At 53.6% G+C, this 21,676-nt stretch overlaps 7 protein-coding genes across 7 annotated transcripts; 4 read left to right on the top strand and 3 right to left on the bottom strand.

Moving 5' to 3' along the window:
* Positions 1 to 462: 462 nt before the first annotated feature.
* Positions 463 to 2,301, top strand: CAOG_03747 (hypothetical protein). Its single transcript, XM_004363418.2, has 3 exons — positions 463 to 613; positions 1,331 to 1,398; positions 1,650 to 2,301. The coding sequence occupies exons 1-3, from the start codon at positions 503 to 505 to the stop codon at positions 1,966 to 1,968; spliced, it is 498 nt and encodes a 165-aa protein (XP_004363475.1). The 5' UTR covers positions 463 to 502; the 3' UTR covers positions 1,969 to 2,301.
* A 28-nt stretch (positions 2,302 to 2,329) lies between these two features.
* Positions 2,330 to 4,099, top strand: CAOG_03746 (endothelin converting enzyme 2). Its single transcript, XM_004363417.2, has 6 exons — positions 2,330 to 2,480; positions 2,673 to 2,779; positions 2,894 to 3,010; positions 3,138 to 3,223; positions 3,361 to 3,497; positions 3,578 to 4,099. Exons 1-6 carry the CDS (start codon positions 2,359 to 2,361, stop codon positions 4,026 to 4,028), a joined length of 1,020 nt encoding a protein of 339 aa, XP_004363474.2. The 5' UTR covers positions 2,330 to 2,358; the 3' UTR covers positions 4,029 to 4,099.
* On the bottom strand, positions 4,084 to 7,567 carry CAOG_03745 (hypothetical protein). The gene has a single exon (XM_004363416.2). It carries the CDS (start codon positions 7,535 to 7,537, stop codon positions 4,184 to 4,186), a length of 3,354 nt encoding a protein of 1,117 aa, XP_004363473.1. The 5' UTR covers positions 7,538 to 7,567; the 3' UTR covers positions 4,084 to 4,183.
* Positions 7,568 to 7,794: 227 nt separating this feature from the next.
* Positions 7,795 to 9,293, top strand: CAOG_03744 (hypothetical protein). Its single transcript, XM_004363415.2, has 5 exons — positions 7,795 to 8,140; positions 8,285 to 8,410; positions 8,514 to 8,600; positions 8,715 to 8,835; positions 8,939 to 9,293. The coding sequence occupies exons 1-5, from the start codon at positions 7,898 to 7,900 to the stop codon at positions 9,163 to 9,165; spliced, it is 804 nt and encodes a 267-aa protein (XP_004363472.1). The 5' UTR covers positions 7,795 to 7,897; the 3' UTR covers positions 9,166 to 9,293.
* A 227-nt stretch (positions 9,294 to 9,520) lies between these two features.
* CAOG_03743 (hypothetical protein) lies at positions 9,521 to 10,232 on the bottom strand (the record flags this gene model as incomplete). Its single annotated transcript, XM_004363414.2, has 5 exons — positions 9,521 to 9,619; positions 9,769 to 9,786; positions 9,871 to 9,910; positions 9,990 to 10,033; positions 10,134 to 10,232. 5 exons carry the CDS (start codon positions 10,230 to 10,232, stop codon positions 9,521 to 9,523), a joined length of 300 nt encoding a protein of 99 aa, XP_004363471.2.
* Positions 10,233 to 11,423: 1,191 nt separating this feature from the next.
* Positions 11,424 to 12,951, top strand: CAOG_03742 (hypothetical protein). Its single transcript, XM_004363413.2, has 4 exons — positions 11,424 to 11,525; positions 11,623 to 11,783; positions 11,962 to 12,527; positions 12,613 to 12,951. Exons 1-4 carry the CDS (start codon positions 11,439 to 11,441, stop codon positions 12,813 to 12,815), a joined length of 1,017 nt encoding a protein of 338 aa, XP_004363470.2. The 5' UTR covers positions 11,424 to 11,438; the 3' UTR covers positions 12,816 to 12,951.
* Positions 12,923 to 20,841, bottom strand: CAOG_03741 (eukaryotic translation initiation factor 2-alpha kinase). Its single transcript, XM_004363412.2, has 8 exons — positions 20,812 to 20,841; positions 20,103 to 20,381; positions 19,880 to 19,924; positions 19,485 to 19,727; positions 15,644 to 19,373; positions 15,372 to 15,541; positions 15,148 to 15,289; positions 12,923 to 15,058 (listed from the first exon to the last, which is right to left on the bottom strand). The coding sequence occupies exons 1-8, from the start codon at positions 20,821 to 20,823 to the stop codon at positions 13,026 to 13,028; spliced, it is 6,654 nt and encodes a 2,217-aa protein (XP_004363469.2). The 5' UTR covers positions 20,824 to 20,841; the 3' UTR covers positions 12,923 to 13,025.
* Positions 20,842 to 21,676: the final 835 nt, after the last annotated feature.

The raw sequence follows: 21,676 nt of genomic DNA, 5'->3' as shown, positions 1-21,676 counted from the left end.
TTATGCATTTGGGGGGCTTCTTGCATCAGGCAGCCGTGCTGGCAGGTGCAAGTGCACGACAGAAGCGAGCCATCAACGCCGCCATCCTCCAGCAGGTAAAGGAAACTTGAGCCAAAAAAACAACAACTCAAAAACAAATTATCGGGATCTTATGCCTTGTTTGTTTTGTTGCTGCCATCGGTGTGTTTAGATGGACATGACGGACAGCCAAGACGATGGTCAGGACAAGGAAGGGCGACGCAAGCGCACCAAGACGAGTGTGGTGGACTTTCCTGTGCGTGTTGACTGAAACAAGATGTTTCGCTTCAAGTGTGCGTCATTCCTCCCGGAACGTGTTTTCCACTCGCTGTTTTGTTTTTTGTCTCTTCCCTGCGATGTGTTTTACCTTGTCTGTTGCATGTGTGATCTGCTCGACCCTTGTTGTCTGTTGAATTGCATGTTCCCAATTCGGCGTCGTTCATTCGGTCTTTTTCTTTTTCCTTCGTTTTGTCTTGTTTCAAAAATGATGGTCGAATTGAATTGCGCGGCCGACTTTTTGTGCAACTTCCTCAAGGCCAAGTTGCCTCGCGAGGACATTGACAACTTTCACCAGCAGTTTGTCCATGTGCTCAAGGTCAGTTGAGCCGCGCTGCAAGTCGTGTGCGGACTGTGGAAGATGGAGGAGGCGCCTGAGCGAAGACGCGTCACCATCTTTGGGTCCCCAAACGCGCTTCCTTCCCGCTTCTTGTCCCCTCCGCGCTCTCTTCCTCAGATCGTTCCCTTTTTTGGTCCTCTTTGTCGTAGTGTTGCTTTGCTCTTGTTTGATGTTTGTAGCTCACAAAGCAAACTGATGATGATGCGCTTTTTCTTTTCTTTTCTTTTTTTTTTTTTTTTTTTTGAAAGTTCGATTAATTTTTATTTTTTTTTTTTTTTTTTTGGAAAGCGCGTTTATGGTTTGCTTGCTGCCTGTGTCTGTGGAGAGCGACTGAGACGCGTGCTCCATTCTCTATGCGTTTCGTGGCATCGTGCTGCATCGGCGGCAGTGCGCCTTCCGCTCTGCCATCCGAGGGCGGCTCATTTCGTTTGAAGCGTGGGGGGAAATCTTTTCTTCTTTTTTTTTTTTTTTGGCTGGGTTTGCATTGAGTTTTTTTTTTTTTTTTTTTTGTCTTTTGGTTGGATTTGCATTGCCTTTTTTTTTTTTTTTTTTTTTTTTTTTTTTTTTTTTTTTTGGACTTCTGGACTGTTTGAAGCGTGATGCTCTGCTGCGTTTCCGTGCTCGTTCGCTTTTGACTGACGCCTTGTTGCCATGTTGCGGGGTTTTGCCTTTTGCTTTTGCTTCTTTGAATTGCAGCAACGGTATCAATCGCACTGGTACAACGAGACGCCAATCCGAGGCAGCGCGTACCGCAGCATGACTTGGTAAGGGCCGAGACAGACAGACAGCTCATCCCTCCCCCCCTGTCCATCCATCACCCTCCGACCCGCTTGATTGCTGCAAGTGTGTTGGAGCCAACGCCCATGATCGCTCGCGGTGCTTGGCTGGGTCGAAATGGGTGGCCCTCACACCTCGTTTCACTGTGGACTTGTGCTCACGTCTGTTGTTGTACGTCCTCGTTGCTTCTTGCTATCCTTGCGTTGCGTCTTGTCGCTGTGTTGGACACACCCCTCAGTGGACGAGAGCACTTTCAAAAGCACAAGAGCTTCTTGGACCCGCTACTAATTCAGATTGTCAAGACTTGCAACATTCGAAACATTGAGCAGTACTTTCCAGAGAACTTTACGCTGTGGGTCGACCCAGGGGAAGTTAGCTATCGAATTGGCGAGCTTGGATCCATTTGCGACTACTATAGCAAAACAACGGGCGTAACACCGCCGCCACGCGAGCTCTTGGACGACGGACCTCGGCCAAGTAGCACGCGCACCCCCGTCCCCATCGTTGCTCCAGGGTCGCCACAACTGACAGAGAAGGCAGCAGAGCCGGTTTTTTAAAACCAACAAACAATCGTGAGACGATCGTTTGGATTGCGCGGCGCTTTTTTGGGCAGGCAGCTCTTTCGTCTTTGTCTTGGATAACTGCTGCCGTTCTCCATTCCGTCATTCCTTGGGATGCTCGTCGCTCGCTCAGCATTCGAAAAAAACACAAAACCAAAAACAACTTAGGTCACATCCTTGTTCTTTTGTTTGCATTGTTTCTTGCCTTTGTCGATTATCTTTCTTCTTCTTCTCGCTTCGTTTTGTACTTTCATATTTTTGTGTATCGCTTGCCATGGTGCGTGAAACCTGCTCAGTGTTTGTGTTGATACATTACATTATGAACTTTTACTTTTATTGCACTTCAGTCTTCCTGTACAAATCTTGTGCGAACGAGAGCAAAGGTCAATGTCGGCGGGATTCTTTGAGACGAGCAGCGGCAGTGATGGCGCTTCGGCCGATGGCAGCTATCTGCCGCAGCACAACGCCGAGTATAAGCTCAAGGAGTATTGGGACCGGCGGTTTACAGTGTGAGCGAGCAGTCTGACGCACTGGCGGCGGGAGTGGAAGGGAGGCGCACATGGAACCCCGAATCGAATCGGAGGGAGCAGTCCAGCACTGTGCACTCTGCACTCTCGGAACTGTGTGTTCCATTTTGGCTTGCTCACGCTCCGCTTCGTGATTGGGGACTTTTGGTGTGCTGGGACTGTTCGCGGCGGCAGGGAGCGGACGTATGACTGGTTCAAGTCGTACGAGTCGTTTCGGATTCAGCTGCTCCCGGAACTCAAGCCAAGCGACCGGATTCTGATTGTTGGCTGTGGAAACTCGAGTAAGGCTTGCAAGCAAGCTCGATGCGATCTCGGCGCGGTTGGGGGTTGTTTTGTTGTTTCGATGAGGCCTCTGCAAACTAAACGTTATCCCACACTTTTTTTGGATTTTGCAGCGTTGTCAGAGCTGCTGTACAAGGATGGCTTTGAAAACATCACCAACATCGACTTTTCTCAGATTGTTATTGATAACATGCGAGAGCGATGCAATCCGGAATGCCCGCGTATGAAGTGTAGGTGGAAAACACTTTTGGGAACGTCCTCAAACCATGTTTCTCACTTTTTACCATGCTGTTTCAACGGGTGGAACGCTTGGCCATGTGTGTTTCTGCGTCGTGCAATGCGTTCGTGGAACTACAGGGGTGGTGATGGATATGCTGGCAATGACATTCGAGAACGCCGAGTTTGACGTTGTGATTGAAAAGGGCACCATTGACGCGCTTCTTGTGCGTAATGACATCTACTGGCTTTGAGGCAACAACATGCGAAAGGACGGTATCAGTGCTTGCACAGTAAGAGTCCAGTCTAACCCCGGTTTCCCCCCCCCCACCTCCGCCTCTTGTTTTGACTTGTCACCAAGTAGGTGGACCAGCGCGACCCTTGGCGTCCCTCCCGGCAACTCTGGAAGCAAATGCAACAACTGCTCTTCCATGTTCATCGCGTGTTGACTGATTGCGGAAAGTTTGTGTCCATCACGTTCGCACAGCCTCATTTCCGTCGGTGCGTAGTTGCAGTATCAGTGTGTGGCTATTTTGGCGTTGTAACAATCCTCACTCCAAAAAACCCCTCTCTTTCTGCAGCCCGCTTATCCATCGCAAACGCTTTGGCTGGGACTTTAACTACCTCACGTTTGGCGACGACTTCCACTATTACATTTACGTTATGAACAAGGTTGCCGTGCCCGTCCCTCCTCGCCGGCGAGCCCACCAACCGCCTTCCACTGCCGCTTCTGGCGACCAGACGAATGACCCAAAGGCGCAGCGACGGTTCAAGAAGGCCTCGGAAGCTGCAAAAGGCTTGACCGTCGCCGCCACTACTTTGATTCATGCGAGTGGAGTGCCATTAAAGCACATTGAGGCCGATGCCGCATTTTCGGATGAGTCGGATGGCGAGGCAGAGAGGAGCCGCCCGCGCGTTTCCCCCTCGGACGACAAGGATGCTGTCTCGGACTCTTCCGAGTACGAAGACTTGAAGAGTGTTTCTGAAAGTGAGAATGAGGACTTTTTGATTGGTATTGATGTCGAGCAATAACGATTGCTCCCTTCTAAAAAACAAAAACAAAAGGAAAAACAGCAAAAAAAATAAACGTTAAACATAACGAACTGAATGAAAAGTGCATCGCGCGCTATCGAGCGCGGTTTGTGGACCAACTGTATCAAACGGTAACGCTTTGAGCCGAGTCCACTTCATCGGTCGTGGTGAGGCGCAGCTCGCGGGCCTGCTGTCAAAACTTGGTATGCCTCGCAAATGCGTTGAAACATGACTGTTGCAGCTGCGTGGTCGGTGGGATTGCGGTCGGGATGCCAGCGCCTCGCCAAGCTATGGTACTGCTGCTTAATCTCCGTGGTGGTTGCATTGGCATGCAGGCCAAGAATGCGGTAGTAGTACGTGTTGGAGGTCGCGGGCACGGCTGGTTGAGGAGGCTGCGGGGGTCGCGTATCTGGGCGCGACGTCCGAGGGAACTGAGGTGCAGGGGGTGCTTGCGCAGGACGACGCTGTGGAGCAGGTTGCGAGGGAGGTCGGGCAGCTGGCATCTTTGGCGTTGCTTGCGGAGCCGAATCCGTCGGGTGAGCCCCCTCGCGCTTGCCTGGGATGCTCGAAGAGACGTGTGAATGGAGCGGCGGTTGTGGTGGCGTCGCTCCGGTTTGGTGTGGTGCTGGGCGCTGCTGTGCAGACGAAGATGCTTGCGAAGCGGACGGCTCTGACGAGCCGGTGCTCGACATTGGCTGGCGGTCGCTCGTCGCAGCTGAAGGATTGGGTTGGTGTGGTGCGTACACGAATGGCTTGTGAGACTGTTGGTGTGCAGGCGGTGCAGAAGGTTGCGCACGAGATTCCGAAGCAGCTTGGCTTCTTGGCGGAGAGGGCGCGCTCTCCGAGGCGGCGCTCTTTGCCTCCGTGTCGTGAGGGGTCTTGGGATGGCCATCTTCAACCACAAAGTACAGATGTGGGATGTTTCCAGTCATATCGGTCGCTGTGGTGAATCGCTGTGGCGAAGGCGGGACTTTCGCGGGGGTAGGACGAGCTGGGTCGTCTGCTTTGAGGGATGCAGCGTACATGGACAGCAACATGTTGTGCCTGGCGGATGGTGATAGAGACGGGTGCAAAAGGGCAAAGGGAGCCGACATTTCGCGCTCAAACATTTGGAACGAAACGCCTTGCGAAGTATTGGTTGCCGTTGACGCGCCGCTTTCCTCCGCCTCAGTTCGCGGCTTTTTGGCGGAAGGAGGGCTCGGTGCATCGGCATCCACCGAGACCGGCTCGGATGCAGGACGCTTGTCGCCGCGAGTGGGGGTGGTTGTCGCCGAGGACGAGCTGGCATACAGCAGCTGCTCAAAGGCGTGACCAAACACCTGGGCATTGGATGAAAGATCGTCTGCAAGTTGCTGCTGAAGATTGGTCTGCTGAGCGGACAGCATGCCGACATAGTCAAACAGCACCGCCTGAGCAGCATGCAACTGGGCCAGCTGACGGATTTTGTCTGCAGGACTGTTCTTGCTGTTGTTGATGCTGCTGCTGCTGGCTTGACTGGCCCTTGCTCGCCCAGGTGTTGTTTCGGTGCTGCTCTGTGGGTGTGGCTCTCGAGTCAATTCCATTGCCCGTAGCAGCATATCGACAACGCCAGCGTTCTCCTCGAGCAATTTGGCGCGACGCAGATTCTCCACTATCGTCGGCCCATCGTGGATGGATTCCTGTGCAGCTGCTGATTCGGTAGGGGAATGGTCCTGCTGCTGCAGATGCCTCTGGTGTTGATTTGGTGGTTGTGGTTGCCGATTGCTCGACGCAGGGGTCTTAGCCTGTGCTGCTTGTTTCGGGGGTCGAGGTGCCTGTGGTTGCTTTGCTCGTTGCTGTTGCTGATGTTGCTGTGGCTGTTGTTGTTGGTGTTGCCCGCGCTTGTTTGTTCCGATGTTCGGGCGCAGGTCATTCTTTTGAGATGGCTGCGAAGGCGACGCCGCGGGCGCAGCTTCAGGTGGGCCACGCTGATGTGCTTGAGCACCAGTATCCATCGCAACCGGGGGTGTACCGGAGTTGTCAGGAGGGGACGGAGGGGAGTCAAGGACAATTGGAGGCGAAAGGGACTGGGGAAGGTCGCACAAGCGAACGAGCGGAGCGGGTGGCGATGAGAAAGAGGACAGCTTGGCGAAGCTGGTGAGCGTTGACGAACTAGTCGTATTCGTGTGGATGTGATTGTGTGAAACCGTCACGGGAGGCTGGCGAGCATCGGACGCAGCAGCAGCCGTCCAGGAAAACACAGATGCACCTTCCCCTTGTGGAAGGCCGGTCTGGTGTTCGTCGGGAGAGCTGCTTTGTCCAAGGAGTTCGTGCATCCGCGCGAGCCGTGTCACGTCTGGTCCAGTGTCAACAAACATGACTTGCAGAGTGCCGCCAAAGATGTGCAGATACCGGCCGTCCAGCTGAGTCTTGAGGTCGATCGCAGCTTGATAATCGGCCGTGTCTACGGTCATTTCCAGGACGCCGTTTTCCAGGTATGCGAGCAGGGATGCACCAAACACGAGCACCGACGTAGAAGTGCACAAATCGAGAAACAGCTCTCGTCGCCCGAGCGCCGGCGCGTCCCGTCGGCGCACAAAGCGGATTTTGACACGAAATCCGTCGTGAGGATTGGTTGGAGTTCGATCAGGGTAGACGAGCGAGCAGCGAATGTTTGGCTCGAAACTTCCCTGCGCTTCCTCAAACGCAAACGCCGCTGGCAAGTCTTGGAGCGCCTGACAGACGGCAGCGGCGCCTTCCAGCTCGGCCGTGCACACAAAAACGACAGGTCGTGGCGACGTCTGCAAGTAGGCAAATCGGCAGCCTTTAACGGGCAGCTGTTGTTTGGCAAACCAGGCCTCCAGGATGGCTGGGGTGGCTCGGCGGTCCATCCCGTCGATGCGGACGTGGACTCCCGAGGCGTCCTCCTGCGTGGTCCCGAGGGCGGCTTCTTGAGCATCGGTGTGCTTGTCTGCTGTTGCAAACGCATTGGTCGTGGCGCCAATCGGAGCAGCAAGCTTGGAGGCCGTGGACCGAGCGGACGGAGAGCTGCCATTTGGCGGCGCCTGATGACTACCACTACCACTGCTGCTGCTGCTGCTATTGCTGTTGCTGGTATTACTATGATGACTAGGATTGACTCGTTGGTGCTGTGGCGGGAGCGGCAGGAGTGGCGGCACGTCCGCAGCGTGCGCATGTGCCTGCTGGTGCTGCTGCTGTTGCCGCGGCGGAGGGTCGATGCGAACTGGCTTTGCGCCACCACTTCCAGCGGCAGTCGCAGCACTATGGTGAGTGCGGCCATGCTGATGATGTTGGCTGTTGCTATAGGGCGGCGTTGGACCTGTGGTGGGGCGATGTTGGTGCGCTGCGGCAGACGTCCACACCATAGATGGAAACCCCGACGCAGCCGACTTTTTACCGCCACTCGTCGTCGTCGTCGTCGTCGTCGGTGGACCAGTCGATGGCATGAATGGGGTTTGTATTGGCTGTGATGCTGCTGCTGCTGCTGCTGACTCTGTTGCAAGCGGTATTAGCGGCGTCGACGACGACATTGTTACACACTTCAAAAACCCTGTCAAACAAATAACAAAAGACTGAGAAAACCGACCGACTTGCCGGACCGACTTGCCGGGACCGACCGACCCGACCCGAGAAAGGCCGACCCGAAAAGACAGCAAAAAAAAGCCATCACAACGTAAGGCAGCGTAAGGCAAAAAAACAAACACACATGAAATCACAAAACGAAAATGATGATCAACAAAAGCAAAAGCAAAAGCAAAAAATGGCGGGAAATCCAGTCCTTCAAAACCACAGCCAAAAAAACCGTTGGCTTTTTGGATTTTTCCGTCTTCACTCGTTTCGCTTGCTTGCTTTTGCTTTTGTCGTCGTTGAAACCACCATTGCTCCACTCCATGTCGAGTTCCACCATTGCTGCGACGAGCGCACCGGCACCGACAACGGGCATTGTCCTGCGCGATGCGAACGGCAACATTAAGCTATTCGAAACAGAGGCGCAGCTCTTTGACTTTACGCCAACGTCCTTCTCGGACGGCATCTACAATGCAGTCAACGACTACCTGTACGACGCCGCCGACGGCCTCCAGTCCATGCTCCTCTCAGAGAAGCTGTTCGACAACCCCGAGCACACAAAGAAGGTACCACGAGCAACAGCCATGCAAGAAAGAAAGCGAAACCCAAAAAAAAAAAAAAAAAAAAACGAAAAAAAAAAACGAAACGGAGGATTTTTGAAACAGTTTCACATTCATTTCAATGGTTTTGGATTGTTTCAACCGTTGTAGGGCATGTCGCTGCTGCTCACCAAGCTCCAGCAGTCGTTCGATATCAGTCTGGACAAGTTCGAGCAGTACCTGTTGCGAAACGTGCTGGTCATCAACCCCAGCACACGCCTGCCAGGCGACTATCGGGTAAAGCGGATTTTCGTTGAAGAAACACGCTCACTCTCACTGAAGCTTCTCCGTGCGCTCACCACCTGCTTGACATTTTTTACGTTGGTGATTCTACATTCAGGCTGTTGACCCAAACAGCAGGTATACCGCAGAGCAGGAGGCACAGGTCGACGCCGAGATTCAGGAGTTGCGAACAAAACTTCGAGCTGTACGCGAACCTCGTTTCTATCACCTTGAGACTTGATTTCTATTGCCTTTTGGACTTGCCATGCATCAGGATATTAATCCTTGAGACTTCTACTTCTTATTGCCCCGCGTACAGGCACAGCATGTTGGCCAATCTCTCAAGCAAGAGGCGGCCGAGTTGGCCTCGCTCACTCAGCGCTCCGAGCTGCTCACCACACGTGTTGAAGCCGCGCTACAGGCATGCAAAAAGAACGATGGTATGATATTGGTTGCTTGCTGAACATGCAGATGGGGGGGGGGAATGACGTGGTTGCCCTGACCGGTTTTTTCTGGTGATTGCGCTCTGCTTGCCCTGCTTAGTGCCCCACCTGACTGAAAATGCAGAGTTCGTGTGCGACACTGCGCGAGACATGGCATCTTCAATGAAAGAGCTTGCAAACGTGCGCTCCAAACTCGGTGAAGAAGAGAACGTCATCCAAAACAGCGTCCCCACAACGCGACAACTTGCAGAAGAGTTTGCACATCATCATCAGCAGATCAAAACTGTACCATTGAAAGAATTGAAGCAGCTGGCCGACATTCTTTGAACAGGCTAGATGATATTCTTTGCTGGAAAATCCGTGTTAACGCTATTGTGAAATAAGATTGTGCATTTTGAAGTCGTTGAAACAAGTTGAAGCTGCAGACTGATGCTATTATACAAAGAAAGACAAAAACAAAACATACAATATCGAACGAAACATTCTACACACAGAGTTTCAATCAAACTCTGATACATCCGGTAACGAGAGCAGATAATCCTCGCATTTTGAGAGGGAAAGGAACAGGGCACCAGGGCACTGTCGCGGTCAAAAGCATGCAAACCTCTATTGCGAGCGACCATTCGTAGGAGGCAACGAATGAATAGTCGGTACCGTTAAGGTTACGCAAGTGGAACACGTCCTATGCCAGCAAGGCGGATTCGTCAACTTCGTTGATGAGAGCCTTTTCTAGAATCACTTTGCCTTCCTTGTACTTTTGGCTCTCCTCATAGGCTTTGATCTGCAGCGAGAAAAAAAACAGGGCATAAGCGTGTGTGAGTCGAGTCACGATAACAGGTTTGACAATGCGCCCTCGAGAACACTCGAGCGATGCTTTACGTATTTCCAGCCCAGTATGCAGCTGCATTTGAGGCAATATACATCAACTACAATGTGAATGCCAGTGGTCTGTCCCAGCGGAAGATGGTGAAACGTGAACAAGAGGGCGAACGTTGATGTGCAACCAACCTCAACCTCACGACAAATTCGTACCATCGGTCGCTCAACCGGCTCGCCCGTCTGAACATTGACGCTGTTTCAAAAAAGACCATGTGAGATTGGCAAACCATTTGAATGTAAACCATAGAAAAAACAAACAAGATTTCACGTACACTTTCTCAAAGAGGTAGGCGCGCCCGTGCGTTCCGTGGAAGGCCTATTTCCCAAGAGTGCATCAGTGCATGACGCAACACAAGATCAAAACAAGATCAAAACTGCCACACCCCCCCCCCCCCCGATTGACTTTGAGTGCAGACCTTTGACACGATATCGTCATGGCGTGTCAGGTGGATTTGACAAGCCGCGCAAGCGTAGACTCGGCGGCCGCTCAAGTACTGGAAGAAAAGTTGACCCATAATTTTGCAATGGAGGAGACGTCGATAGAGAACCTCGGTAAGGGATTTGACAAACAAGCCTCTCGACACAAATCGCGCGGATTCGGAGGCGAAAAATTGGGACGATTGGGAATCGCGCTTTGGCGGCGAAGAGAATAACGGCGTGACTCAGACGACCAATCTGTCACGAACCAGGCAAGCAAGCACGCAGGAGTAGTAGAAGTAGGAGGTGAGTGGTGATTGTTGAAACGGGATGTTTCGGACTTGGAAGTCTGAGAAATCCCACAACAAGCATTCGAAGCGGAACACGCTTTTCATCCGACAATGCCCTGTTCTCTCAAGCTCAGCTTGTACATTACTTGCATCACAGCACGCACGCACTCGCGCACATCCAAGCAAAATTGGGGGAAACAATGCTCAAAACCAGTCACGCTGCCGAGAACGACAATTGGACACGAACAAAAAAATGCTGGCGTCATTTCCGGTTGCAGGTCGGACCACAACACCACGCGTAGAGCGCGCGTCGGAAGGCGCAGAGCCCTGGCCCGCGTGTGGCTTGCGCCAAGGACAGCGCCGAGCTGGCCACAATGACGACGAGGCTCAGAAGCACCCCTCTTGACTCGGGGCATTCAGCATGATGCGACGCAACCGGGTCATCTTTTGTCCCGGTTTTTTTTTTTTCTTGGCTATTTTTTTCGTTTCCGGCTTTCTCGCTTTTCGCACTCTTCCCCGTGTCGCGCTGGTCGCTCCTCATTGCAGCATGCACATTTCATGACACTTTGTCCACTGGTTGAACGACCAGCGTCACGCCAACCACTCGACGTCGCTTGTCGGCGTTTGAGTTTTTGTTATTTGGTTGTTGTTTTTTTTTTTTGTTATTTTGTTGTTTTTTTCTTCCGCCCTAGCATTTTGTTTGTTTTTCAACAATAGTCGCCCTTCTCCCGAGCAAGGTTTTCGTTCAAAAATTATCACAAAAGCTAAAACTGCGAGTGACGAGTGCACACCGCCCCAGCAATTGGCGAGATGGATGCTCGCGTGGTGCGACGTACATGACCACTGCGCGACCTCGTTGAAAAAAAAAAGAAGGAATGGCTCGACCAACCCTCTCAGTTGGGATGCGATCTCAGAGCCGGTTGAGAGTGTTGCCGATACCACGAAAGAAAAAAAGCACCTACTCCTATGGAAGGGGAAGATCGCTCACTCTTTGATTGACCGTAGTTTTGAAACATGCTGACTGAAGCCCAGATTGACGCGCTCAAGCGACCCGAACTCCAGCAGCTCGCCAAAGAGCACGGTATCCGTGCCAATCAGAAGGTAGCTCCTTGCTGTTGCTTAGTGAGCGCTGCGTGCTGCGTGCTGCGTGCTGCGCGTGCAAAGTCGGCTCACAACTGAAACCTGAAACCACGCACAGAACGAAGTTTTGAAACAGGCACTGCTCGAGCTGTTTCAGTCCGCCCTGGCCGCGCCAGCCGCCGTGTCACTCGCCCAGACTGCGCAGGAAGAGGAGCAGCAGGCATTGCAGGTTGATGCGCAGACCGAGCACGCGACTGTCGCTGAAGAAGCATCCACGAGGTAAAAGAAAGCAAAAAGCGGGAAGTTGGGTTTTTGGGATTTTTCAACGGTTTCAGAAACCACTCAAAATCCCACCCCTTATACAAACCCCCGAGAAACAATCGCTCAGCAGTCTGATGGTGCTCATGAGGCAATGTGATTCAATGTGTACTCATGAACCAACTTGGACTCGTTGTAGTGCTGCAGAGCCAGCTCAGGAGCTCGAGGAATCGCCAAAGATTGAACTGCCGCAAATCCAAAATGCCGCCGAGCTTGAAACCCTCCTATTTGCGGAAGGAGAGACTGTGAATCAAGCAGGGGAATGTGCGAATCAACCAATTGAAGCAGCTATGCCAGTGGATGCTGAAACGCCGACAGCTCCGATCGCACCGGTTGACGACGCTCGTTCTGCTCCAGATGCTGCTGCACCGAAGGAACCCTGCTCCAGCACCAACGACGATAGCAAAAAGAATGCTGATGGTGAGACACACCTCGTTGTGACGACTCGCCCGTCCGAGGGGTTGAAGCAGAACGGGCCTCCCGCAAAGACGAGTGTGCCCGCGTCGTACGTGCCTCCAAAAGTCACAAGGCCTTACACATCCCTCGCATACGAGATGGTCCGCCGTCAAGCCCAGCAACAGCGCGCGTCTCAGATGCAGTCGGCAAGCGCGTTTGCACCATCGACGGAAGCTCATGCACCGAAAGTCGCGCCCAAACTTCCAGCGAATTCACGAAGCAGCTCCTCTTCCCTTGCCGAGACCAAGCGTAAGCAACTGTCGGTCGCGCAGCTTGCGCAACTTGTCGTGAAACGTCGTGGGCTGACTCGAAGTGTGTTTGTTGAATGTTCCAGGTTCAGCGCCCTTTTCTACTTCGTTGAAGCCAGCGGCCGTCAAGCCTGCAGCTTCCCACCAAAGCAAACCTGCAGTCTCCAGCACAAACCCGCTCGGTTTGCACAAGACAAACACGCTTGGAATGCATGCTTCAGGGCCAGCGCTGAAAGAGCCCCGCACACAAGCTGCCACTCAAACACGCGCGTCGATTTCACAAGAGTAGATTTGGGTGAGGGGCTGTTGTGTGTGAGTGTGTCGAAGAGCCCGGGCTGTCAATAAGGTGTTGCTTACTTGAATGGTTGTGTTGCAAAACATCAAGCTGGAGCGGTATACAGTACAGAAAACATAAAATTTCCAAAAACAAAAAAAACAAAATCACACAGAACACAAAGCTGAAAAAATATATAGAACAAAATAAACGAGGGCGGGCGCTTTATCGGAGCGTCATAATCAGCATCTCGCTGGTTTCCTCAGAGTAGCTGTAAAGGAACATGAAGGGTGAGCCGGAGGCAGCGCACTGCTTGACGTGGTCGAGCAGGCCAGATACATGCTTCTTGTACTTGGCCGTGCGCTCGACGAACGCCCGAATTGTGCTCTCTTCCGCGACGCGCACCGACCCAACAAAGTCGCGTACCACGCTCGTTGGCAAGTCCACACCGGCCACTTCGATTTTGCCGCGCGCGGCCAGATAGGGCAAAAGAGGCGTCACCCGATTCCACGCATAGCCAATGTACTTTTTCTTGCGGTTTTGCTGCAGCTTTTCTGGCGACAAAATCACCACATTGAGGTTGCCGAGTTGCGCGACGCCCGAAGAGCTGCTGAGGTTGGATGAGATAGTGGACGAGCCACCGCCCGATGACAATCCTGCTCCAGCCGCTGCTGTGCTGGCGGAACCGCTTGACCCCGTGGCATGCTGAGATGTTCCGCCTCGGTCCATGCTGCCAGCGGCAGATGATCCTCCCTGCGAGCCGCCAGCATACTTGGAATGCTCGCTGGCGCTTCCTTCGCTGGTTGGGACGGTCTGGGCTGAGCGACGAGAAACGCCGGGTGGCTGCGATTGAGCTTGACGAATGGCATTCACCAGGAAATTCGCCAAGTCTGCTCGAACCACCTCGGTTTCAAACTTGGTCTCGAGGTTGCGGACTTTGACGGCCTGGTCCTTGAGCTGCACCACCCAGTTGATGCCAGCCTCCTTGCAGAACTGATGCAGGCTTTCAATCTTCTCGCGTTGCAAAGGATCGTAGGTGATCTGGGCGCGAATTCCAGCGGCCCAGAGTTCTTGCACGCACTGCAATCGAGCCTCGAACACGCTCTTGCCAACCTCAAAGACAAGCACGTCCGACTGGCACCCAGCGGAACGCTCGCCCAACAAGGCACGCTTTTCGTCTCCCTTGGCACCGGCAATGCTCTGGAGGTGCGGTGGAAGGCCAGAAAACGGGAAATGCGTCACACCCACGCCTCGCATCATGTCTTGCACATAGTCCTTGTCGGGATCGTACGTCCCCTTCCAGAACGCATCTGCCATGAGCTGCTCGATGCGAATGACGACTCCAACGGCCGCCACAGGGGCGGTGGCAATTTCGTCCTGCTGCAACTGGAAGGACTGAACCAGCCGATCGTAACGACCGCCATACGCGACAACGTCGTATTTGCGTCCACCAAAGTCACCCGACTTGGATGGAGCTGACGGCGAGCGTTGAGCGACCGGTCGCACAAACTGGAAGTACATGCCGTTGTAGTAGTGCTGCCGCTGCACCAGCGACAAATCGAGAAAGATTGCCTGCTGAATGCCGAAATATTTGGCATAGTCCATCAGCGTGCGCAAGTCGCGCAATCCCCGAGCAGCGCTTTCCGACACGCCGGGAACAGTCGAGCTAAGCAGCGGCTTGATCTTGGCACCCACGTCATTGACAGTGCCCTTGATGGCAAAGTGCAAAAGCAGCAGTTCGGCAGAAGCGCCGTCAAGCACTCGAAGCTCGGTGACAAGGCGGCGTTTGAGCTGGAGGATGGAAAGCTTGTCGGGTGTGAGTTGCTTGCACACCTCAAAGTAGCGGTCCTCGGGCACACCGCAGTGGCGCAAGATGGCATAGGTGATGGCGCCGTGATTGATGCGAATTGTGTAGTTGAACGAAGAGGATGTCGGAATCTCGCGCAGCACCTCGTAGGTGGTATAAAGCACTTCAATGTCGGGCAGCAACGAAGAGCAGGCCGATGCGTCGACAATGTCAAACGCAGCCTCGTTGAACTGGGACGGGTTGGCAGCAACTCCTTCGCGGAAGACCTGGTCCACACGGTATCGCTTGAGGAAGTGGATGTTGTTGCGGGCCACGTATCGCGCAAATCCAAGAGTCGGGTCGTAAGGGAGCGCAAGCACGTTGCCCATCCTGTCGAGCATATGGACAATGTTTGGGGTGTCCGCCAAGCAAATGCTTGGCAAAAGCAATGGCGGCGCCATTTCGATTGCACCTGCCGAACGGGTATGCGAGTGTGTGGGGGGGGAGAGTTAGCACCAGGGAATACAAACCGACTGTCTGCACAAAACAAGACATGCGTACCATGATGAAGGAAAACAGGAAGCATGCGCTCGAGAAGGCGATTTCGAACGAGAATCGCTCCGGTGGATACAATGCCGACAGAATGTGAACCGACGTGATACGTGTAGTCCAGCATGCGATCGGGTGGTTGAGAGAACAGGAACTGCAGGTATTGCAAGAAAAAACAAAGTGAGAACGATAATATTGATGATCAAAAAAAACAAACGGAGCGCTCAATCACTCACGTTGACCACTTGATTGTAGGTATCGGAGTTTTGCTGCGTCAATGCGCGCTTGATGTCCTTAAAGGTCTCGGTTTCCGCTTTTGCTGGCATGTTGGGCGATTCAAGGATATCGGCCGCCGTTGGTCGAGCCTTGGGATTGTGCTCAAGACACCAAACAAGAATTTGATGGGCTGTGCTCGCGCCGAGATCAAAAGAACGAAGGTGAGCAAACGGGACATAACACCAAGGGGGGAAAAAAGCAGTCATCACTCGGCGCAGGACAACAAACTCACCTTCGTTGGAGACTCGGGTTGAATAATCCTCCGGCACCATAGGATCGGCTTTGATAATGTTGCGAAGAATCGCGACGCGTTCCATGCTGGTCGTCATTGGATACCACATTTCAAAGAAGATGACGCCAAGACTGTAAATGTCGACTTTTTGGTTGTAGCGGACAGATCCAGCGCCAGGAATGGATCCAGGGGCTGTGACAGCAGTGGTGGACGGAAGCTCGCTTGCCGCGACACGCGCGTGTGGGTTGCGGGTCGACGGTGTCGGTCCTTTGCCGGTGGCGTGTTTCCCTTTGACTGTGCGTGCAGTAACCAGTGAGACCGTGCTGACGGAGGAAGGGGCATCCGCAGTCGCAGTGCCGCCGACCGGAACGGAGGACGGAGATCGCAGCTCTGGCGAAATGTAATAGCTGGTTCCAACGTCGCTTGTCAGACCGTCGCCCAAAAGGTGCTCCTGCGATTGTGACTTGGTTGGTAGGTGTTCGCGACTGTCCTCGGTCATGAGCGCGCTCCCACTGGAAGCAAGAGCAGTAGCAGAACCGGTGCCCGCTGCGGCAAGCGCGACAGCGGCTGCAAAGTTGGTGGCGAGGCCAAAGTCTCCAATTTTGACGTTGCCTTCGAAATCAATGAAAATGTTGGAGGGCTTGAGATCGCGATGGATGATGCCTTGACCATGGATGTAGTTCAGACCTTCCAAAATTTGACGGAAGAGGCGCCACACCTTCTCCGAGTCCTTGTACAGCTCAGCGTCAATGAGCGCCCGAAGTGTGTTTTCGCAATACTCCATCTGAATATAGAGGTATTGGATTGGTCGGCGGGGATCGTCACGAGGCTTGGGCTTTTTGTTGACAGCAGTTGCCGCTGCCGGGACTCCAGTGGCGACACCCGTATGCTTGCGAGGAAGGTCGGATAGCACTGGAGTCGGGACGCTGGGCGTTGACGGAGAGCCGGTCTCAGAACGCTCGGTCAATGTTTGTTCATCCGAACTAAAGTTGCCAAACTGAATGAAAGGCCCAGTCGCGCCCGAGGAGGACTTTAGAGGCGCCTTCTCAGCCAAGCGCTTCTTCCCCTTCGCTTGCTGGTGCGCGTGCTGTTGCATCCGCTTGAGGTGTGCCGCTTGATGCTCGGTCTTGGCCAGCTTGCGTGTATCTGGAGTGCGCTGGAAGACAATTTCCTGCATGTCGTCGTCTTCATCCTCAGAGTCGGCATCGTCGTCGTCGTCTTCATCGTCATCGTCGTCGTCGTCGTCGTCGTCGTCATCGTTCTCATCGTCATCGTCGTCGTCATCGTCTTCATCATCATCATCAAGCTCGTCAGTGTCTTCATCATCGTCGTCGAAATTGGCAGGCCCAGAGCCACTTTCAAACAAGATACTTTCGTCCGAGTCGTTCAAGGAATCGTCGCGTCGGTTGTTGGGGCGCCGAACGAGGCTGTCCTCGTCCAGGTCGATGTCAGAGCTTTCTTCCGACCCCAAGCTCTCATCGTCCTCCTCATAGTCGGAATCGTCCAGCGAGTGATTGGCCACAGAGTTCCAGCCAGAGCCATCGGCCGTTTCAATCCAGGCTTGGTAGTAGCGCACAATGTATTGGTGGTGCAACGCAGACAGCAGCGTCACCTCCCGAATGATTTTGCGGTTGGTGGGCTCACTGTGTTGATCCAGACGGACAGTCTTGATGGCATAGAATTTGCTGTCGAGCTTGTTGCGCACCTTCTTGACATCACCAAAGCCGCCCTTCCCCAAAAACCCAACTTCCTCAAAGTCGGATCGGTACCGCGACGGCATCTGTGGAGCTGGCAAGTCCTCAGTCGACACGGCGGCTGCTGCAGCCTTGGGAAGGCTCGCAAGCTCGTTCAAATGTTGCCGTGCAATGCGTGCTTGCGTGATTTGTTGCTGCTGGAAGTGTTGCTGCATGAGTGCCATGGGGCTTGTCGAGAGATCATCTGGCGACTGTCCCCGAGGATCGCGCGAGGATTTCTGCTTGGACACGATCGCGATAGGCTTGGACGGTGCTGCTGCAGCAGCAGGGCGATTGGAGCCCATCGGACCAGGAGGGATGATCAGGGTCAGTTTTTGACGGAAGGGTGCAGGCTCGACAGCCCCCTGTGTCGGGGCGGTGCCTGCCGGCAGATCGGATGGCTTGGCGGTCAATGCTTGCTGCGCTTTGGCAGCTGCCAACCCGCTGGCAATTTTGCCAAAGGACGGCATGGGCTGAAGGGTGTCTCCAGTTCTTGACATGCCCGGCATGAGCGAATTGGTCAGAAACGGGTGGGTGCGGAGGTTGGGAGCGGCCGAACGATGGCTCGGAATGGGGTCGAGGCACTGCCGGATGAAGTCAACCACCTCCATCGGCATCTTGTCCGGAATCCAAAGTTCTGGCGAGGTGCGAGGGTCGCGCGAGTTCAAAAACGCAGATCCCGCCAGCATCTCGAGCACGAGACACCCCAACGACCAAATGTCACTCTTTTTCTTGAACTGCGGTGCCGGCGCACCAGCTGAGGAGCTGGGCGATGTGGAGAGGCCAGCGCTGTGATGCGAACGCTCGGACCTACTGGTGGCATTGAAGAGCTCTGGAGGTGACCATACAGAGTTTGGATCCCACAAGTGCTCGTACGCAACAGGCTCGCTCGGCGGTGCTCGTGCGGTGAGCTGAAATTCTCGTATTTGTCGCTCGATCAAGAAATCGGCCAGGCGAATGTTCCCCTCGTTGTCCACGAAAACGTTGGCTGCTTTGATGGCTTGGTGCACAATGGCATGGCTGTGGAGATACTCGAGACCTGACACAACCTGTGTCGTGTAGAGCCGCACGGTGGCGACGTCCAAGCGCGTCAACTTGACGAGTAACGCGGCTATCGTGCAGCCGCTAATGAACTCTTGGTAAAAAGTGCAGGTAAAGTTCTCGGCTTGGTTAAAGTAGGTCATGCCGAAACATCGCACAAGATGAGGGTGGTCGAGGCGACGCAAGTGCTCAACGTCGAGGTGCATCGTAGCCAGGGATTTGAGATGCCGGGCGGCGCCGATTTGACACGAATCAGAGTCATAGGAGCTCCCCTTGGCAGTCAGGCGAACAGCCAACTTGTACTCCTTGATGGCGAGCATATCGCCGGAGTCTTTCCGTATCCCGAGGTACACGCACGCCCCGTGCGGTCCCTTTGCAATTTGTTTACATCGTTGAATCGTGGCGGCGTCGGAAAGAGAAAAGATTCCCCCAGGAAGCTTGGATGGCGACTGCGCTGGCGTGACAGTCGAGGCTGCTACGGCAGCTGTTGCCGCGGCTGATGGCGGGGAGGTGGCAACAGATTCAAAGGAAAGCAGGTACGAAGCTGTTTGCGGAACTTCTGTCCCTGCGTGGGGTATAGAGACCGGCTGTGTCGGCGGTTTTGATTTTGCTGCTGCTGCTCCTCCTGCAGCAGTAGATGGCTGTGCAGCTGTGGCTGAGACGGAAGCAACTGGCGGCTTTTGTTGAGCCTGCTGCACATCCTCCTCCAACTTGCGCTGCTCTTCCTTGATTCTTTTGATCTTTTCTTTGGCTTCATTCTCTTTCTTCCGAATCTCCTCCTGGACTGTTCGGTCGAATTGTTTCTTCTCCTCGTCCTTGGCTTTCACCTCGAGCTCGCGCTGGCGCTCGATTTGCTCTGCAGCCGCTTCCTCGGCTTGCTTCTTGCTGGCCATCATCTGGTCGTAGAAGGAGAGTTGCGGTGGCAGGTTGTGCTTCTCGAGAAACTCTTGTGCATCCTGCGGGCGAAACGCATGATGGCAGTTGAAGGAGGGGTGTTTTTCAGTGAGTGTTTCAACAAAAATGCAAACACACCCAAAAAAAAATCCGCCTCGCGTTTGAGCACGTACCATCACGAGCTCGTGCACCATCTCGGTTCCTCTTCGCTCATGAGCCCGCTTTTCGAGGAGACCGCGTAGTTCGGACTGACGCTCCAAGCTCAAGCCCTTCACAGCCTTTAACTGAATCTCTGGCACTTTGTCTGGATAATGGCGGGTGAAGCGGATGAAGAGCTCAAGCGAAACGTGTGCTTCAGTCCCCTCGAGGACTTTTGGCGCAATGAAAATGGTGAAGGCGGGGAAGGTGTTGGCACCCTGCAAACAAACGGCGAAACAAGTGAGGCATGAAAATGAATGCAGAGTGAGCTGGAATCGAGCTCAACCATATCAACCCCCCCCCCGCGATACAATCATGCATCGTATCGCATGCTCGACAACATAGAGCTGCGATTGCTATTGCGGCTTACCCCCCAGGCCGCATTCGTTGTACTTGGCTCGAGCTTGAAATCGTTCTGCGAGCAACGGCACAAGTTTCACCAGCAGAAATTCGTGTGAGACAAACGCAAAGATTGGACAATAACAGCCCTAACATTTGGCCAGACGGTGACCAACACGCCACTGTGCGCCAGTGTCATGTTGGCCTTGACGCGGCAGGTACGCAAATCGTCGCTTCAAGGACGCCAGACCTACCATGAAGATGGCCTGAGTGACTTCAAGCTCGTTGTTCTGGCGCTCCGCATAGTCCGTGTTCTTGAGGGCGACCGACAGCGCGCCCGTGGCAGGCGACGACGGCGCTCGGGCAGGGATGGTGGCCGGCAACGCGGACGCACTGGCAGCGGAGGCTGAGGGTCGACTGGCAGCGGCAGCCGATCGATCGCCCGACGTCGCAGCGGCCAATGTGGCTGCTGCTGTTGCTGCAGACTGAGCAGACCCCGCGACCGACGCCGCAGTGACCAGCTGGGGTGCAGGCTACAACCAGAAACACAAAACCAATGAGTGCTCAGCTGAATGACTCTCCACAGCACTCGGCGATGCCTCACTCCCCAATCCCAGTCCTCAGTGCCCGAGCGTCCCTACAAATTTGGCTGTTTTCCTTTCTTTGTAACCCCCTTTTGGTTGAAGTTGAGAGAATAACGAACGCGGGATGTGTGATCGCGACCTGGCGCTCAAAACTCTTCCCCCACCTCCAGCCAGGTCACCCTCAACTTTACTCGAACCAGCTCAAGAAAGCGTTTGCCGATGCGCTACTTGGCTTTCGTTTTTGACTGCTCAGATTGCAGTCAGTGTCTCGCTTTTCCTTCCGCCATGCTCAGCGACCTTCCAATCGGCGAAAAACGCGCGAAAAACAACGTCGACTAGGATTTTTGAATTTTGATTTTTTTTTTTTTTTTGTTCAAACCTTCTTTTTCATTTGTCGTTGTTCCCGAAGAGAAAATAACGAGTGGAAAATACGAAACAAGGTTGAAAAAATGGATTTGATTATGGGAGGTGTATTGTGTTGGAGAGTGTCCACTGTACTGTCAACAGAGTGCTTTGGCAAAAATAAAAAGCCGGCTCCGTTTGCCGATCAATGCTTTCGATCGCAATACTGTACAACGGTTACATCCGGCAGCGCAGTCTGGAATTTTCGCTTTTTGGATTTGCATCCTGTTTATTTACAAACAAAAGCATCGCAAGTAAGAAACCAATTGGCAAGGACATGTAAACGTTTGGCGAAATTGCGAAACGCGTTGGAACGCAGCAACGAGCTACACCTGCACAACCAGCCAGTTAACACGGCGGGCCAGCGACCGCGGTTGCGGCTCTGGATCCTTTTTCTGCTCTGGGGTAATTTTATGATTGTTGCAGTGAGAGGAAGCGCAGTGCAGGAACGCGCCAAGGGTAGCCGTGCCAACCGGTGGCACTAAACGTAAACAACAAACAAAATGCTCCTTTATTGAAGTTCAAAAACGACATGTTCCACATGCAGCTGCGATTCATTTCCGAGCTCTTGGTCGAGCACCCTCTGTCCCTCAGGAGCAACATGCGCGAGGGCGGCAGACGCTGGGACACGGTCGGCTGTTCCTCTCGTGGGACAGAGGGGGAGGAGTGGGAAGCGCCTGATTTGGGTTGGATTTGCATTCCGACAACCATGTTGCGAACTTTGGCTGATTCAATATTCGCCGCTTCCAACCCCATATTTGTAGCTCAGCTCTTTGAATACCAGACTCCTCCTCGGCTGGGATTTCCTTTTCGCGTTTTTGTTTCAAAAACCAAATGTGTAT

Source organism: Capsaspora owczarzaki, assembly GCF_000151315.2.
Source record: "Capsaspora owczarzaki ATCC 30864 unplaced genomic scaffold supercont2.5, whole genome shotgun sequence".
Taxonomy (NCBI): domain Eukaryota; class Filasterea; order Ministeriida; family Capsasporidae; genus Capsaspora; species Capsaspora owczarzaki.
Note: the sequence above shows the minus strand (reverse complement) of the source record. Positions and strands in the feature narration are given on the sequence as shown.

Excerpts from the sequence above, each read along its gene's own strand:
- CAOG_03747 (XM_004363418.2), top strand. The coding sequence starts at position 503 with ATGATGGTCGAATTGAATTGCGCGGCCGACTTTTTGTGCAACTTCCTC. Across the intron at positions 614-1,330 it reads AGTTTGTCCATGTGCTCAAG|CAACGGTATCAATCGCACTG; the intron begins GTCAGTTGAGCC and ends TTTGAATTGCAG. Across the intron at positions 1,399-1,649 it reads GCGTACCGCAGCATGACTTG|TGGACGAGAGCACTTTCAAA; the intron begins GTAAGGGCCGAG and ends CACACCCCTCAG.
- CAOG_03741 (XM_004363412.2), bottom strand. Across the intron at positions 19,925-20,102 it reads TCACTCAGGCCATCTTCATG|AACGATTTCAAGCTCGAGCC; the intron begins GTAGGTCTGGCG and ends CGTTGCTCGCAG. Across the intron at positions 19,374-19,484 it reads TGGTGCACGAGCTCGTGATG|GATGCACAAGAGTTTCTCGA; the intron begins GTACGTGCTCAA and ends TTTCGCCCGCAG.
- CAOG_03742 (XM_004363413.2), top strand. The coding sequence starts at position 11,439 with ATGCTGACTGAAGCCCAGATTGACGCGCTCAAGCGACCCGAACTCCAG. Across the intron at positions 11,784-11,961 it reads GCTGAAGAAGCATCCACGAG|TGCTGCAGAGCCAGCTCAGG; the intron begins GTAAAAGAAAGC and ends GACTCGTTGTAG. Across the intron at positions 12,528-12,612 it reads TTCCCTTGCCGAGACCAAGC|GTTCAGCGCCCTTTTCTACT; the intron begins GTAAGCAACTGT and ends TGAATGTTCCAG.
- CAOG_03745 (XM_004363416.2), bottom strand. The coding sequence starts at position 7,537 with ATGTCGTCGTCGACGCCGCTAATACCGCTTGCAACAGAGTCAGCAGCA.
- CAOG_03744 (XM_004363415.2), top strand. The coding sequence starts at position 7,898 with ATGTCGAGTTCCACCATTGCTGCGACGAGCGCACCGGCACCGACAACG. Across the intron at positions 8,411-8,513 it reads GCCTGCCAGGCGACTATCGG|GCTGTTGACCCAAACAGCAG; the intron begins GTAAAGCGGATT and ends TTCTACATTCAG. Across the intron at positions 8,836-8,938 it reads GGCATGCAAAAAGAACGATG|TGCCCCACCTGACTGAAAAT; the intron begins GTATGATATTGG and ends TGCCCTGCTTAG.
- CAOG_03746 (XM_004363417.2), top strand. The coding sequence starts at position 2,359 with ATGTCGGCGGGATTCTTTGAGACGAGCAGCGGCAGTGATGGCGCTTCG. Across the intron at positions 3,011-3,137 it reads GGAATGCCCGCGTATGAAGT|GGGTGGTGATGGATATGCTG; the intron begins GTAGGTGGAAAA and ends GTGGAACTACAG. Across the intron at positions 3,224-3,360 it reads GCACCATTGACGCGCTTCTT|GTGGACCAGCGCGACCCTTG; the intron begins GTGCGTAATGAC and ends GTCACCAAGTAG.